Raw genomic sequence first — 12,074 nt, forward strand, 5'->3', positions numbered from 1 at the left:
CACACCAGTGGTTTACTCATTCGGTATGCCAAATCCTAGTGACCTTTTCCCCCCTGGGAGTCCCACTATCTCCCAGTGCTGTCTACATAGTCAGCCTATAGAATTCTTTCCACCACAGCTGTTCAATTACCAAACTGTTCCTGTAACTGGTGGCCCATTTCCTTTATGCAGGGGTGGGGGGGGACGACGACAGGGGCAGCACCTGCTATAGTCTGTAAGAAGCAGCAAGGAGACCCTAGAAGAGAACTCAAGCACTTGCCTGGAGAGCAAAGAGGAGGCTTTCATGGGGTGAGAGAGTTTCAAGTTGAGAGAGCCATGGCAACCAGAGGTGTTTTTAGCCTCCCAAGCCTGACAGTAGAGAGGAAGGCAAAAGGACAAGCTGTAGTCAAAGACAAGAAAAAAGAGATTGTGATATTTTATTCGCTCTTGGCTAGAGTCTGGATCAACTTCTCAGGCTCAGGAAGCTTTTGAAGCGAAAATGCTTTTCATATGAACCTCTGATGGGGACTAAATCTGAAGGGAAAAGTGCTTTTATGAGGCTACTGGGATTTGATGTAAGAGTCTGTTTCTTTTTGAAAAGCAAATGCTAATCCTAGCTTTCTAGAAACCACTGACTTTGGGATGGAGAACACTAAAAAGATTATCTGTCTCTCTTCTGGCCTTCACATAGAATAGCCTGCATGCAAGCTGCCCTGGAGAAGGAACAGTTAGCTGTAGTCACACTGATACAGGGTCTCAGGTTTCCCAGCAGCCTTTCTGTCAGCCACACCAAGACCCTTTGGGCCAAAATGAATTCTATGTGTGAGACTCTGATAGGTTCTGTGTGTCCTACTCCCCAGGTACTGGTCAAAGAACACAGACTATCAAAAATTCAACACAGAGCCCTCCTTCTGCCAGGACAATGAACCTCTTGCAGTTGTTGCCACTTTCCTATTACATTACCAAGTTTCTCATCTCAGAAAAGTGACTTGACAGCCCTAGGAGAAGCCATTTGAGTAAGGTCTTTCTAGTCCCTTTGAGGGATGCACACACATATTAGCAAAGCAGATAAGGCACAGACATAACTAAAATAAGAAGATAGATTTGTTTACTTGTTACTGCAATGCTGGAACTTGGACCCAGGGCCTTGCACATGGCTAGGCAAGTAATGTCTCAATACTATTTATTTTTGGTAAGAAAAATGCAAAGGTAGATAATATAGAGAATCCCATACACCCAGTCACTAATGGCTACTAATGATTGACTCCTGACCAACACTAGCTTATCTGCCCCCTTCATCTTCTTCCATCCACCCTTGTATAACCCATGAAAAAATTCCAGACAAACAATTCAGTGTTTATCTCCAAAAGACAGAAATTCTGAAAACTAACACAATAAAACCATCCCAAGTATATACAAAGTGCAACTGGAAGTCCTGGTTTTGACTCCCAATGATAGTACTTGCTACAGTGTGACTCCAAGCATAAGGTATCTCACACTCATTAGGGAAGAGCTCCCATTAATATGCCTCTGGACTTCAGCCTAAAGATGGTGTCAAGCTCCCAAGCCAGGGAAGTCATGACTACATATACTGAGTTAGCAGAGGCATTGCTCACTAGCTGTGTTTTTTATACTCACGGCCCTGACCTCAGCAGATCAGATTCTGTTTCTCTCCACTACGACTCTGAGTTACCAAGGTTACCGAGTCATCTCAGGGTTCATTACCATGCAGTGCAGACACAGAGCACACAGTTCAATGCAGTTTCAAAGGGACTGACATCTTCCCCTGTTGTGGGTAATGAGGTTTTCCAGGCCAGGGTGGCAGGCCAGAAAGAGACTTTGTTTTTTAACTGTGGTCTGTGGGAAGGTCATGGAGTGTGTAGGGGCTAGTAAGTTAACAGTTGTTTCCTGTCTCTAGTTCAAGAAGGACTAACTGGTCCCAAAGTTGCTCTCAATTTGCTTAGTAAATGCTCTCCCATCCCTTTGCTACCACTTCCCTCCCATGTCCTCTGCCTTGACACACACAGACCCTCCCTCCAGGACTCATGGGCTTCCTGCCTTTGGTATTGCCATAGCAACAATGTCTCTTCTACCTGGAAAAGCTGGAAACCCTGCAGCGCTCTGTGCTGAGAATGCAAAGGAGGGAACCGGATTGTCCATGCTGTCTTTAGCACCCTCACAGCACATGCGCATTCTCTCACACACAGCCCTTGCTCAAGGACATTACAATGAAATCACTGAAACTAAAGTGCTGACACCTGGTAATTCACAATTAGTGTGAAGATGGGGTAAATCACTAAAGAGTCTGCTGACTATCAATTCTTGAGACATCTTTAACATGAGATTTTTAAAGACAATCAAAACACATTTTTTTCAGTGAAGCCATAACACAGAAAAATTACATTGAATAGCTTTACCAAAACATAATTAAGTGACTAAGTAAACTGACATGTGGTTTCTAGAAAAGTCTGCAAGCTTACGGTTCTGGAAGAATGTGCAAATGAGATGGGGCTATGGTGAGTTTGAAAAGCAAAACTAAACCAGTGACCACAAAGACACTAAAAGGAGGGCAGTTTCTATTTCAATAGAGCAAAAACTTGATAAAAATCCAGACTTCTTCTGTAAGTAGCACAGTGCAAAACCAAGAGATGGAAGGTATGTTTTGCTTCAAGGACAGGAGACAATAGCAGCCCTGACTTGGAGGACCCCTGCTGCAGTACAGCAGAAGTAGTAAGGGTCAGGGTCTCCCATTAAGTAAAAAATGTGACCAACAAGTCACATAAACACATCTTATCTTTACTTTTAACTAATTCTGAGTGCTCCAACAAAGTGTGCTGTGAACTTTCCTTTTAGGCTGTCCCTGGGCAGTACCAGGCCTTCTTGGAGCCTGGGAAATTTGGGTTTGCAAGAAGTGGCCAGCTGTTGGAGTCACATCTGCCCCTCATCTTCTTTCTTTTTTTCCATGTTGGGGTTGAACTTTAAGGCTTACCTATGCAGGGGGAAGCATTTTATTACTGAGTCCCTAGTCCAGGGGGTTGTAGTCTTCCCCCATTAATTTTGGTAATATAGGCTTATAATCCTAGCACTTACCAGGCTGAGGAAAGTTCAAGGCCATTCAAGGCTACGTAAAGAGCCCCTGTCTAAAAACAAAAAAGCCAAACCTACCTATCCCTTTTATGTTGTAGCATACTGAAAGCTGGTTAGAAACAAGTGCTTTGAACATAATTCTAAAATATGAGGTGAGTGACAAGTCATTTGCTTCCTGAAGGGATGTTATGCCTGGTCGCTTAATAAACAATCTTGAGGGAGTAAATTGTAAGAATCTGGAAGAAGTTCGAAATTTCTAAGATTTTTTCTCATTACTGGGCTTGTTGCTCACTGGCCCCTCAAACATGCAGCCATTATTGAGTAATATAAAGCACCAGACACTGACCTTACCTTTGCCTATATCATGCCATTTATTTTTCTTAACATTGTGTAAGGTTTTGATTTAATAGATAAAAGTATGGTCATTGGAGTATTTAGCATAGATCTCAATGCTAGGAAGGGGAGAAGGTGAAGTCGGTGCTGCCCTTTTTCTGCAGGCAGCCATGACATTAGTTGAGGTTCATAGCCTCATGGCATCTGGCAAAGGGCTGAGCACAGAGGACTTCATCAGTGGATGTAAACTTATCACCAACAGTCTTTAAGACAACTCTCAAAACAGACAGCTTACCAAGAAAATACACCAAAAGGACTTGTGCTGTGTAGTTCTGACAGAGGAGAAAGATATGCTTTGTTGACTGAATGGAACAGAGGGTTCTGTAATCATCTCCTGGGAAAGCAGTAACTCTAACTATCATCACAGGCTACTTCATAGGTTTGAGAATTAAGTACCTGTACATTCTATGGAGGAGAAAGCAGAGAGATGCCAGTTCCTGGGCAAGTGGGCAAACACCCAAAGCCCAGGGGATTTGCTGCTATGTCCCTGGGGCCCTGAGATTTTTTTTGCTGACTGCTGAGCTGTGTAGATGGCTCTAGACAGGAAAAAGTAGATGAAATATAAAAATGAAAACTTTCTTTAGGGTCAAGAGGGAATGAAGGTTTTTGTTTATATATATTTTTTCTTTTCCCTTTTAAAGTCACTGCAAATAACAGCAAACATAGGATTTATTCAACTCACAGTGGGAAGATGAGGAGGAGGGGTAAGCAGTATTTACACACTGGCTCCTTTTGCATTCTTGGAAATATATGCACTCACGCGCGCACATGTACACTAACGTGGTTCTCTAGCTGTAAAGTTAGTGGACATGCCTATGTGTAAAATTTCAAACAAGATCATGCCAGGGTCAAGAAGCCCACCAAGATCAGATGTATGATGGTGTTCCTACAGAGAATTTTTTAAGATTTATTTTTATTTATGTTCACATGTATGTATACACACTGCATGTGTGCTTGGTGCCCATGGAGGCCAGAAGAGGGCACCAGATCACAGTTTTTAGGTACAATAGGAACTGAACTCAGATCCTTTGCAAGAGCAACAAGTGCTCTTAACTATTGAGTCATCACTACAGCTTTTGCGATAGGGAATTTAAAAGTGGAACTTGACAAAAATATTAGAACAAGCAGTGCAACTGTGAAACCCCTTGCTACTGTGCCGGCTCTGGTGCACATCTGATGGAAAGATGGCTCCCAGTAATGGCTGTTGTGATACACCCTGGGACTTTCTTTTGGGTTACTAGCTCTATCACTGTCCATCACCTGAAGTCACGCTTCAGTGTTCATTAAGCACATTTCTGGTGACCAGCACTGAACCAAGGACTTTGTTCCATCCACAGCAGACATCCAAGGAACACAGTATCATCATAGTCCCAGAGACCCGCACGAAATGAAGGCCACATTCACAACAAGGACCTTCCATTCTAACTCCTCCCTTTCTGACTCCAATTATGTATTATGAAATGAGCCCTCACCTACAGGCTTAGCAATCTTTTTGTCACCAAGATATTCAGTTATCAATGTACTTCCCGATTAAAGGTCCTCTCTGACAGAGGTAACACAAAGATCAGGCTTCATCATCTCTGGATAATGTGAAGGCGTGGTTTGTTTAGGAGTCAGCACACTTACTAGATTCCCTCACTAAAGTGTGGCTAGTAAGTACAAATAGCCTACTACCACAGCTGGAGCTGTCCTGGCAATGACAGCTAGGCCAGATTAATTTACATTCTCTCCACACAGGCATTCAGCTACTGCAGGCAGCTGAAGATGCCCAGTTTTTAACAACAAATTGGTTTACTGCAGATGTGATTTTTGGTTCTATTTCATAGACAGAATTAAAGAGCACTAAAGACTAGAGATGGGATGGGATAGGGTTTAACAATTGTTAAAAAAAAAAAAAAAGATGAGCAGGGAATGAACAAATAAACCAAACCCAAGTAATTCTGGGCAGAGATAGTTGGTTACACAACCATATTCACATTCTTGATGTCCACTAAAAGACCCCAGACAAGATTTTCTTTATGCTATTTTCAACTCTTTATACTGGCTGTCTTTCTTTCCTTAGCCTTTGCTTACTGTGGACTGGTGAATCTCTACCTCATGATCCTGGCCAATTTTCTAGGAAGTTATACATGTACCATGGAGCATATAGTGCCAAGAAGGTAGAAAGAAATTCAACAGTGAAATGTTTGAACCTAAGAATAAATATTTCATAGAATATTTGAAACCATCTCAGAACCTGCCAAAACCTACCCTTCTTCTCCATGCCAAAAATACTTTTATCTATTGCTGAAAGCAGCATGGCAAACAATACTTTGAGAGCATACCAGGGAACTGAAGGTCCAGACAAGTTTTCCATTACACCAACCAGATCCAACCTACTTCACAGAAGACAGTCTCAGTCTTCAGTGATTTGGGCACCAACCCTCTTTCAGATAACACCTAACTATAATTCCTTATCTCAGAATGACAAGTTCCAGGAAATTCAACTAGATTGTAGGTTCATGGAAAACACTGCAATGAGAAAACAGATGCCTTCAGTCTTACATGGGCCAAAATTAGCTTGTGGATCAGTTTTTTCTACATGCAAAATTCTCAAGGATCAATTGCCAGTTTAGCCATTCTGCTGAAGAGAAAAACGGTTGCCTAGAGAATTAGGGTGAGTACAGAGAAAAGGGCAAATGTCCTAACAGCGCAGCTATCTCTGCAGTGAAGTTTTGTATGCATGCAGTGGTTTGCTTTAGCACTAACATGGAAGAATCTTGTCAATTCTGCTTACAAGACAGTTATGCTGACACATCTACTCTGGAAATACTCAAAGGGGAGAGGGACCCTTGTTGTAGAGTACTAGTGCCATCTAGTGGCAGCTCACACAAGACAGTCTACCATGGATACTTCTTTGCATTTTATTATGGGCTTTATAATATCTCTCACAGACCCCTTCCCCAAAGAACAGAAAAGGAAACTAAGAACACGAGTGCCATTATCCATAGGTAAAGGTTAAATTCTGAAGCAGATGATCCTGGAAGCTGTAACACACTGTGCTGCATTCTCTACACTGTGAGTACCAAAGATCCTCTGAGATTCCCATTCCATCATTGCTAACACATTGCTTAGTTCTTTGACCAAAGTGTCACTTACACTTCAAAAGTGTAAGCATATGTGTGTATGTGCTACATTTGAGAACAGGACAGGGAAAAGAGCAAGCAAGAAATACAACACAGAAGAAGAAAAATAAAACCCTCTATATTTTTATATCATAGCATCCATCTATAATATGACATAGAAAAGAGATATTGAGATTTGCAACTGGAATCTACAAGTAATCTCATCTCTAACCATGCTAACTATCATCACAAAGCACTGACCTTCAGCTGCTTCATGAAAAGGAATAGGCAAACACGTATCAGCATGCAGGTCATAGAACAAAGTATATGGGTCATCAGGATAACAAAAAGTGCCAAAATTCAAGCAAAATGTGTTAGCAAAAAACTCTTTCTGTTACCTTCCGGCAGCGAGGATTAGGACAGCTGAACCTCTTCACATCACTGTCTAACAGAGCAGGGAAGCTACAGGAGGGGCACCTGGAATAAATAGGGAAGGTATATCACTCAAGATGGTTAAGTGGTTTTCATGGGATTGTGCTACCCAGTTGGAGTGTTGAGCAAGGTAGATAGTGTTTTGCACTCCTTAGTTTTCATTATAACCTAGACTGAGCTTCTTCCATTACTTGCATTTACCAGGGAATACAGACACTATCCCAATGCCCAAATTTACTATCAACAACACACCTCAAGCTTTCAAGGATTCCTTGCAACCAATATTTTTCCTCCCACCCAGGGCACAGTGATTCAGCAATTAAGTGGTAAGAAAAGCACATAAGAGTCTATTGATAGATGTTCTCATTACAAAGTTTAATTATTTTATTTCTCAGCAAGAAGTGCCAAAAAACCCAGACATGCCAAATCAAATGTCCCAGCAGACTTTACCTTGGGGATCAGCAGGAGTCTCAGAACTCACCGGACAAGCTCATCAGCATAGGCTGCAGTGACTTCTTCTTCAGCTTTCCGTTCATAGTATTTGTACAGAATGGCCTGGGGGAGCACCTTTTCCAGTTCACTGGTAGGGAAGGAACATGTGCAGCTGCCTTCCATGCAGCTGAGTTCTGACTAGAATAAAAAAGGGATTCAGAATAACAAAAGAGCTAAGAAAGTCAAACACACCTTTCAAGGAAAGGGTCAGAGGCAAAAACACAAATGTGGAGATAGTAAAGTCTTCCTCTCTGAGAAATCATTCTTTAACCAGGAAGCATTAAGTAAGATCATAAAGGCCTTCATTGAGCCTAGTAGATGACCTCCAGCAGCCCAAGCTACATCTATAAAGATGGAATACCAACAGCTAAAGTGTCAAAGCTCAGTGGTTGGAGGAGGTTGCTTCTCTGGTGGGATCTGTAAAGTCAGAGACCCTTTTGAAAGGAGATGGGAGAGGTGGTAACTAGGTTTTAAAAAAGGGGGATGTACCGGGCGTTGGTGGCGCACGCCTTTAATCCCAGCACTCGGGAGGCAGAGGCAGGCGGATCACTGTGAGTTCGAGACCAGCCTGGTCTACCGAGCGAATTCCAGGACAGCCTCCAAAGCCACAGAGAAACCCTGTCTCGAAAACCCCCCAAAAAAGGGGGGGGATGTAGGGAAGGATCTTAGGTACCTGTGCTGCTGATCATGAACACTTTGGGCATGACTACAGGTGCATATGGACTTGGGAAATAAAGGGTTGTGCAGGGGGACACTCGCTCTCTTTTCGGGTTTTGGTCAGGTCTCAGAAGCTGCTGAGACCAACCTGGGTTGTCCCTTTTTCTTGTAAGTACCTTTCCACAATAAATAGTCCCCCATACCCTTCATCAAGTGTGCGATTTATATGTCAGTGACAGGGAGGAAGGAAGGGGTTTGGATTTCTATTCTCACTTTCTCTGGATGGAAATTAACAGAAAAGAGGAAATGTTTAGGTACAGCAGAGTTACAGTGTGGCCTCAAGAAGACCTAAGGCAAAACCTGCACATGGAACTGCAATGTTTCTAGCTCCTTTCCAGTCAGTTCTAGGATGCTGGGAAGGGAAAATACCATATCCACTGTCAGGGAAAATGCATTAAAATGTCATTGGTGGATCACAACATGAAACGCTATTTATAAACACCCAAAGTCACCACCCAGCATGTACACCTGTGGCTCAAATAGCTTCCAAACAGATCTTTTTTAAGAATGGAAAGTGCCAGACATCTGAAGAACCATAACAGGAGAAAGGTGGACACCAAAGTAAAGACAAGGAAATGATCTCCCTTTCCCAGGGGAAGAAGCTGAATCATAAAATGATGCTAAAGGCCATTTAAAAGGTTATGCATGGAGAACAGAGAGATGGCTGGGTGGTTGGGAGCACTGGTTGCTCTTTCAGGGGACCAGGGGGCACCCACATAGTAGCTTAGAACTGTATCTAACTCATCCTCTTCTGTCTCTGGAAAGAAAGAGCAGCCAGTGCTCCCAACTACCAAGCAACTCACATAATATATACATGCAGACAAAACACTCCTACACATAAAAAAAAGTAATTAAAAAAAAAGTTATGTTCAGGGAGGGAGGAGTGCTAAATAACAATAAGGATGTTAAAAAGGGACACAGGCAGGGCGTTGGTGGCGCAAACCTTTAATCCCAGCAGAGGCAGGTAGACCTCTGTGAGTTCGAGGCCAGCCTGATCTACAGAGAGAGTTCCAGGACAGCCTCCAAAACAATACAGAGAAACCCTGTCTCGAAAAACAAAAAAAGAAAAACAAACAAAAAAAGAGACACAGGGGCAGGGTGGTGGTGGCACATACCTTTAATCTCCGCATGCAGGAGGATCTATGAGTTTGAGGCAAGCCTGGTCTACATAATAAGGGCTTAACAGAGAAACCCTGTCTCAACGCCCACCCCACCCCCCAATAAAGAGTAAGAGGACAAAAATTTGAGGATGGTAGGCATAGGAGACATTGGATGGATTGGATTGGGGAGGGGGGGAGAGAGAGGGAGGGAGTGTTCATTTATTTAAAACCTCTTGTAAATATTATCAGTCCTTTTAAAGAAAAGTCTGTCCCCTCACCAGATTCCTAATGAGTAAAACCTGGGCTCACAGGAATAGCTAATAGACAGGAATATTCATCATATGATGTCATCTCCAATGACAGCGAGAGGCTTTTAAACACACCTGGTCCATGAGACCCTCTGACCTAAGACAGACACGGACCTCTCATGGATATCTCCACCCATGGCCTTTTTATTTCGTACCTGTAAGGGCCCTAATATAAGGGTGACATCATAAAAAGCCATCTTAATACTCCCACTAAGATCCTAATAACTAACACCTACTGCCTATTCCTCTACCAACTCTCAGACCTACAGTTCAGACCCTTCTCCTTCATTAATAAAAAGTAAGGGAAGATATGTTGGGGACCAGGTCACTGGATCTACTTCTTACCTCAGAGCACATTGCAAAACTCAGGCGCCTTCCCACAAATGGCCCTGTACCATAGAGATAACATATCGCTTAACAATGCTAACACCTGTATTCCCTGGTGAGATCTCCTGCTCTCTCGCATATCAAAGCTTCCTGCCCCTAAGAGCCCCCTGTCTCCCTTCCCAACGTCTCAGATCTAACTACCTCCACCTCAAGGCCAAAGCCACATTTCCCTATTTAAGCCTGTACAGAACTTTCATTAAATGGCGGCTTGACCAGCCAGCCATGTTGTCTTGCTGTCTGTCTCTTCTCTTGTCTCTTGTCTCATTCATTCCAGGTTCCCATGGGCTTGAACCTGTTGAGCCCTGCTGACCAGGGGGGGGGGGGAGAGAGAGAGAGAGAGAGAGAGAGAGAGAGAGAGAGAGAGAGAGAGAGAGAGAGAGAGAGAGAGAGAGAGAGAGAGAGAGAGAGAGAGAAATACAATACATGTGTATGACAGTCTTTAAAATAAAAGGCTACTTTCTGGATCATGGTGTTGGTTTCTTCTCTCTTTTAGCCTCTCTTTCCCCTCTCCCTCTTCCCCTTACTCTGTCAGTACAGGGGACAGAACCCAGGGCCTTATGCATGTTAGTCATTCTCCCCATTTTTTTTAAACTTGGAGACAGGGTCTCAAATTAAACTTTTTAGGCTGGCTTTCAACTTTTGATCCTCTGCCTCAGTCTTCCATGTAGCTGGCATTACAGAACCGAGTCATTTGGCTCACTATTTCTTTGTTACAGTTGCTCTTAATATTGTTTTGTTGCTGTTCAGTGAAATGGACTTTGGACAGAGGAATATAATCGTATACTTATTATGACTTCTTAAAAAACTATAAAATCCTTTAAGTTATGTGAAAATATAGTAATGAACTTTCATATGCTCAAATAAACTCATCCTGAGCTTACCCTTTATCTAATTATGACCAGGAAAGTGAATACTGAGGCAGGGGCCCTGTGGAGTTAGACATAGGGGATGAGGGAGTCAGGAAACCTGTTCTACTCAGAATCAACACGACACAAGTCAGGTCATGCACATATCACCTATCATCAGAATTTTGCTCCCCACACACAAAGTGTGTTTAGAATCACAGTCACCTTTCATATTTATGTGTATGACACACTTCTTACCTTTCCAGCCCCGAACACTGCTTCTTGGGCATATCTGATGAGACATTCTTTGCAGAACAAATGAGCATCGGCACACTGTGTCAGCTCCTCAAATGGAAACTCCCCATAGCAGCATCGACACTCAATCAGCTGACCATCCTATGAGTTAAAGAAGATACATGTGAATACCCCCATTATCCATTCAAGCACTGAGCCCTACACACTTCCTTGCACCAGACACACATTGAGGTCAAAACTGACTCCCAGCAGACACTATCTAAAACTAGCTCAGAAGCTGGGTATCATGGCAATGTATATGTAATAAACAATACTTAGGACACTGATAAAGAAGGAACTCAAGTTTGAGGTCAACCAGGGTAATGGAATGAGACCTTGTCTCAAAAAGAAGGTAAATAAATAAACAATAACAAAATAAACCCAACTCATGATATCAGTATAACACTACACCACAGTTAAAGATAGCAAGCAACTGCTGCTGCAACAGATGCTGATGTGTCTTTAAAAGGGTTAATGGCATGATGCATTATCCAAGAAGCTTTCTAAAGCTCCATTTGTTCCTCTCGTCAGAAGACAGTGGTGTGAAGAGGTCATAAGCCAGACCTTGCTTTTGGTTAAGGGGCATTCCTACAGAGATGGAATGTCAGTGCTCACCAATGAGACAGGTCCAGTCAGCAGCCTGCTCTCATCCATGCTCAAAAAGTCCACTGAGCAAGTTGGCAGATACAGCACAGAAACCCCTGGCACAAGGCTACACACAGGGAATATGAGTGTAGGAATACAGAACAGTTCCTTCTAGTAAATTTTTGTTCATGTTCTTGAAGAACATGATCTATCTCCTTTCAGTTCTGTTCTGTTCTTGTATGAAGATAACCTTCTCTGGCTGACATAACTGACTGTGACTTCAGTGAACTGCAAACTCACAAGTCAACAGGAGGTTATATAGAAAAAGGTTGTTTTCAAAAGCCCACTGAG

At 42.8% G+C, this 12,074-nt stretch overlaps 1 protein-coding gene across 4 annotated transcripts in view; it reads right to left on the bottom strand.

The window, feature by feature from the left end:
* Window positions 1-12,074, bottom strand: part of Rnf216 (ring finger protein 216) — a 104,181-nt gene that overhangs the window by 58,344 nt on the left and 33,763 nt on the right. For all 4 annotated transcript variants that reach the window (XM_040751287.1, XM_040751284.1, XM_040751286.1 and 1 more), the window contains exons 11-13: window positions 11,103-11,240; window positions 7,477-7,625; window positions 6,962-7,040 (exon numbers count right to left, since the gene is read on the bottom strand). In XM_040751287.1, the coding sequence (XP_040607221.1) occupies window positions 6,962-7,040; window positions 7,477-7,625; window positions 11,103-11,240 (366 nt within the window). The remainder of the gene's footprint in view (window positions 1-6,961; window positions 7,041-7,476; window positions 7,626-11,102; window positions 11,241-12,074) is intronic.

Source organism: Mesocricetus auratus, unplaced genomic scaffold (genome assembly GCF_017639785.1).
Source record: "Mesocricetus auratus isolate SY011 unplaced genomic scaffold, BCM_Maur_2.0 Super-Scaffold_100008, whole genome shotgun sequence".
Classification (NCBI taxonomy): Eukaryota; Metazoa; Chordata; class Mammalia; order Rodentia; family Cricetidae; genus Mesocricetus; species Mesocricetus auratus.